The sequence below is a fragment of the Loxodonta africana genome, chromosome 10, assembly GCF_030014295.1.
Source record: "Loxodonta africana isolate mLoxAfr1 chromosome 10, mLoxAfr1.hap2, whole genome shotgun sequence".
NCBI lineage: Eukaryota > Metazoa > Chordata > Mammalia > Proboscidea > Elephantidae > Loxodonta > Loxodonta africana.
Genome location: NC_087351.1, coordinates 10,935,902 through 10,941,709, shown reverse-complemented (window position 1 = coordinate 10,941,709; position 5,808 = coordinate 10,935,902). Strand labels below are relative to the sequence as shown.

The window sequence follows — 5,808 nt, the reverse complement described above, 5'->3', positions numbered from 1 at the left end:
GTATACGGCACTGGGTGGGTTTTGGGTTATAGGGCTTCTCTGCTAGAAATAGATTTTGAATGATATTGACTGAGAAGTATGACTCCGACTATCTTCTTTCTTAAATAATTTTATTTATTTTGTTGTGGTTGAGAATGTATAAAGCAAAACATACACCAATTCAGTAGTTTCTACATGGACAATTCAGTGACATTGATTACATTCTTTGAATTATGTAACCATTCTCATTCTCCTTTTCTGAGTTGTTCTTCCCATACTAACATAAACTCACTTCCGCTTAAGGTTCCTACCTAATCTTTCAAGTTGCTGTTGTCAATTTGATCCCTTATAGACAGTTCTTAAAAGAGCATAATGATCAAGGCAGACCTTTTTCACTAGTTAAGCTAAACTATTGTTTGGTTTTAAGAAACGACTGGGACTACCTTATATATTGTATCTCAGGCTACAGGGGATGAAGGCTGACAGCAACAAAAACATCCTCATATGAAGTAAAGGGTAAAACAGGCCCTAGTCAATGTGTTAAGATTTGCTGAGGTGAGAGCCTCGGAAGTCTTGCACTTTTCTTGAACTAACTAAACTTTTAGAAGAGCAGGGACAAGGTGACTGACTATTATACAGTTGTATAACATAGCATAGCTGAGACACGGAAGGAGAAAAAGATAGTAAAACTGGATTACCAGATATTTTCAGGGAAAGAGATGCTCTGGATAAATTAATTTTTCAGATGAGTAAAAACGGTCTATTCAAGGTCATATATATTGTTAACTAGTTAAAATCTTCATAGATCAATATATTTCCCTGATGATTTTTATAAAGTTAAATTGCAAAATAAAAGAGTATGTGTACAGTTTAAAGTGTATGTGTACAGTTTAAAGAATAATATTTTTTCAAAAACCACTCATTTATTAACCACATAGCACCAAGGTGCTAGATTTAGAACACCACCAAACTTTGAAGGCCTCTGTGGGCCTCTTCAAGCACTGAGGCAATCACTGTTCTACGTTTGTGTCTTTCTTTTTTCCTTTTTGGGAGAAAGATGTGGCAGTCTGCTCCTGTAAAGATTTACAGCCTTGGAAACCCTGTGGGGCAGTTCTACTCTGTCTTACAGGGTTGCTATGAGTCGGAATCGCCTCGATGGTAACCGATTTGGTTTGGTTTGTGGGTTTTTCCTTTTAAAAATAATTCATATGTTTGTTTCTCCAAAATATGTACTGGTTAGTTTTTTTCTATATTACATATGTATATGATATAATAATATGCCTGTTTATCAAACTTTAAATGACTGGAATCATGTATGTCTTTCTCGGCTTTTTTAAATTCAAAATTATGTTGGTTTCCATTGTATGAAAATCAACCAAAAAAACAAGCCTGTTGCCGTCCAGTCCATTCTGCCTCACGGTGATCCCATGTTTTACGGAGTAGAGCTGCTCTATAGAGTTTCTCGGCTGTAATCTTTGTTTTAAACTGTGCTTTAGGTGCAAGTTTACAGCTCAAGTTAATTTCTCATACAAAAATTTATACACACATTGTTATGTGACACTAGTTGCAATCCCGATCATGTGACAGCCCACTCCCTCTTTACACCCTGGGTTTCCTATGTCAGCTCAACCAGCTCCTGTTCCTTTCTGCCTTCTCATCCCACCTCCAGATAGGAGCCGCCCATTTGGTCTCCCGTATCTGCTTGAAGTAAGAAACACACTCTTCACTAGTATTATTTTATGTTTTATAGTCCAGTCTAATCTTGTCTTAAGAGTGGGCTTTGGGAATGGTTTTAGTTCTGGGGGCCAAGGCTTCGAGGATTCCTCCAGTCTTACTCAGTCAGACCATGAAGTCTCGTCTTTTTATGTGAATTTTAGTTTTTCCCCAATTTTCTCCTGCTTTGTCAGGGACTCTCTGTTGTGTTTCCTGTCAGGGCAGTCATTGGTGGTAGCTGGGCACCATCTAGTTCTTCTGGGCTCAGGCCGGTGGAGTCTCTGGTCTACGTGGCCCTTTTGTCTCTTGGGCTAATATTTTCCTTGTGTCTTTGGTGTTCTTCATTCTCCTTTGCTCCAAGTGGGTTGGGACCAATTGATGCATTTTAGGTGGCCGCTCACAAGCTTTTAAGACCCCAGACATCTTCGCTGCAATCTTAATGGTTTCAGATCACCAGGTCTTTCTTCCATGGCACTGCTGGATAAGTTTGAACCACCACCTTTAGGTCAGCAGGCTGTCACAAACTGCTTGTGCCACCCAAGGATTCCTTGCAAGAAAATACAATCTACTGTTGATAGATCTGTGGTTATTTCTAGTTGCCTTTTTTTTTTTTTTTTTTTTGCTATTAGGAACTACACTGCTGTAACATTCTTGTATATGTCTACTGGTGCATGGGAGCAAGAGTTTCTCTAGGTATAAAAAAAAAAAAAAATTTTTTTTTTATACACCTCATAAATGCTGGATAACAGAGTACGTACATCTTCAGCCTTACTCAGTAATACTGAGTTGGTCGAAGTGATTGTGCTGACTTATACTCCCGCTAACACTGGGAGTTCCCATTACTCTATGTCTTTGCTAATTCAATTTTTACCAATAAGGTGGGTATGTAACAGTATTTCATTGTGGTTTTAGTTTGCATTTCCTTGATTACCACTGTAGTTGAACATCTTTTCATAAGTTTATTGGTCATATGAGTTTCTTCTTCCATGAAATTGTTATTCAGGTGTTTGCCTGTTTTTCTACTAGGATGTTCATCTCTTATCGATTCAGTGAAAAAAAAAAAACTCATTGCCATCAGGTTAACCTGTTGCCATTGAGTCAATTCTGACTCATAGTGACCCTACTGGACAGAGTAGAGCCGCCCCATGGGGTTTCCAAGGAGTGGCTGCTGGGTTGGAACTGCCAACCTTTTGGTAAGCAACTGATCTCTTAACCACTGTGCCACCAGGGCTCCCACTGATTCACAGGATTACATATATTCTAGATACTGATCCTTTGTTGGTTATTTGTGTTTGCAGGTCCCTTCCCTCATTTTCTGACTTGTAGTTATTTTCACTCCAATTGTGGTGCCCTTGAGGAACAGATATTTGTCATTTTAATGTAGTCAAATTTGTCTATCTTTTCTTTCATTGTTAATACTGGTTGTGTCTTATATAATAAAAATTCTTCCCTAATCTGACTAGAAACCCTGTGGGGCAGTTCTACTCTGTCCTATAGGATCACTATGAGTCGAATTGACTCGATGCAATGGGTTACCCTGAAGTCAAGGAGTCCTGGTGGTGGAGTGGTTAAGCACTTGGCTGCTAACTGAAAGGCTGGTGGTTTGAACCGGCTGGGAGGAAGAGTTGGAAATCTGCTCCTGTAATAATTACAGCCTAGAAAACCTTATAGAACAGTTCTACTCTGTCATATGGGGTTGCTATGAATCAAAATCAACTCAACGGCACCTACAACAAGTCCTGGAGTCAGAAATATATTATCCTGTATTTTATTCTACATAATTAAAATTTTATCCTTCATATTTAAATGCTTAATGATTCAATCAACTGCAAAGTAATAACAAGTACACATTTGGATGTACCTAGCAATATTATTTCAAAATATATAAAGCAAAAATGAACTGGACCTACAAGAATAATTGCTAAATTCATAAATAGCATGCCTTCTCTCAATAACCAATAGAAAAACCAGGCAATATGATTAACAAACTTGACCCAATGAGCATATATAGAACACTGCACTCAACAACCCCAGAGCATCCAACAGCTGCAGAACATTGTTTTTAAACACACGCAGAGAACACTGATCATAAACTTGGGTCATAAAAAAAATTTCAACAAATTTCAAAAGATTATAATTACACAGGCCATATTCTTTGATTTTAATGCATTTAAACCATTAATCAATAACCAGATAACTTGAAAATCACATGTATTTAGAAATTGAAAAATACATCAAATAACTCATGAATCAAAAAACTCATATTGGAAATGTAAAAATATTCTAAATTAAATGATAATGAAAACTTACATCTCAAAAACTGGTGGCACAGAGCTTAGGGGGAAATGTATAGCCTTATATACACATACTAACTAAAAGATTGGGATTTGAGTCCACCCAAAGGCTCCTCAGAAGAAAGGCTTGGCAATCTACTTAAAAAAAAAAAAATCAGTCATTGAAAACTCTAATTAGCAGAGTTCTATATTATTCTGACACACAAGGGGCCACCATGCGTCAATAGCAACTGGTTTAGTTTTTTGGTTTATGCACATATTAGAAATACAAAAAGACTGAAAATCAATCGTATATTTCAAGAAATTAGAAAAGGAACAATTTGAAACCAAGGAAAAGTAGAAGGAAATCATAAAGAGCAGAAATTAGAGACGAAAGAAATGTATAAGAGTATCAACAAAGCCCGAAGTTCACAGTTTATTCTTTGAAAAGACTAATAAAATTGAAAAACCTCTAGTGCAACTAAAAAACAAAAAGGCACAAATAACCAATACCAGAAATGAAAAAGGAACCATCACTACAAATTCTGCAGCCATTAAAAAGGACTATAAAAGTTTTATGAAGAATTTTATATTAAATGGACCCAACACCAGAAAAATATAATTTATCAAAATTGATGTAAGAGGGGAAAAAACTGTAAAAGAAAAAAAAAAAACTGAAAATTCTGAGAAAATTGGAAATTTGAGCACTGGTGCTACTTGACTATCAGTCTTTTTAATTTTTGCCAAGCCACAGTACTCCTCCGTGGTACGAGTGGAAAGCTGAGAGACTTCTAAACAATCCAAAGAGCTGGTCACCTCAGCCTGGTAGTTACTGATCTTGCTCCCTGCGCCTCAGGCATTTCCCGCCCCCCTGCTCTTAAGAACCAATCATCGAGCTTGGCTCTGACCTGGGACCAATCAGCGAGCTCGGCTCTGGCCCTTCCTCCCCGATGTCCCTTGGTGGAGGTGGCGCCATGTTCAAAGGGCAGCGGGGTTGGTTCTGTGGCAGCGTTAGCCCGGATCTGAGGCAGTTCTGGGGTAGGAAGCTGGGCTGAAGGGGTGGGTGAGGTGGTGAGGGGAGCACACCTTCCTCCCACGGGTGTTTTTGCTTCAGGGTGCCTGCTAGGCTCACCCGGTGCTCTTGCCTCCACAGTGGCCGAAGGGGGGACGATCAGTGACGCGCGGGCCGCCGACTTCTTGTTCAGCTGTGACGCCTCACACCCAGACACGCTGAGGTACCTGAAAGCCACCTGGCAGTGGCCCTTGCTTCATGATGAGCCAAGAGTTGGGGATGGAAATTGCAGTCCATTAATAAATATTGGTGATAAGAAGAGGCTGGAAACAAGCTTTCAGTCCTAGATGTTAAAAAGGCCTCCATGGTCCTCGGGTCTCTTCCCGAATTCCAGAGGAGTGTTTCCAGCTGTTTCTCCCACAACCCCACGTGGCACCTGGAAGGCTCCCATACTCAATATATTTAAACCAAGTCTCGTTATTATTCCTCATACCTGCATTAGGTCCCATGTTCTCAAACTTAAAACCTTAGTAGTTTGTTTTAACAACCCTGTCCCCGCATTATTCAGTCAATGGCAAATTCCACTGAAAATTCTTCTTCATTCTTACTGCCACTGTCTTAATATGCATCCTAATGGCCTCTTGCTCAGACTAACACTGTAAATTCCTAGGAGGTTGCTCTGCCTCCAATCTCCACTCACTGTCCCCTTTCACATAGCTGGTCAGATTATGTTTACAAAACTGAGGTCTGATCACCTCCCTGGCTGTCCCTCCTTTCTTTTCTGAGTCTTCTGATTACCTACAGATTTAGATCCAGGTTTCTTACCTTGTT

The 5,808-nt window shown here is 39.3% G+C and overlaps 1 protein-coding gene across 1 annotated transcript in view; it reads left to right on the top strand.

Annotated features, from left to right (window-relative positions):
* The first annotated feature begins 4,130 nt into the window (after nt 1-4,130).
* The window catches only part of TERB2 (telomere repeat binding bouquet formation protein 2), a 37,628-nt gene continuing 35,950 nt past the window's right edge, over nt 4,131-5,808 (top strand). Inside the window, exons 1-2 of the mRNA XM_003420133.4 lie at nt 4,131-5,003; nt 5,119-5,200. Coding sequence (XP_003420181.2) covers nt 4,916-5,003; nt 5,119-5,200 — 170 coding nt within the window. The 5' untranslated portion in view covers nt 4,131-4,915. The remainder of the gene's footprint in view (nt 5,004-5,118; nt 5,201-5,808) is intronic.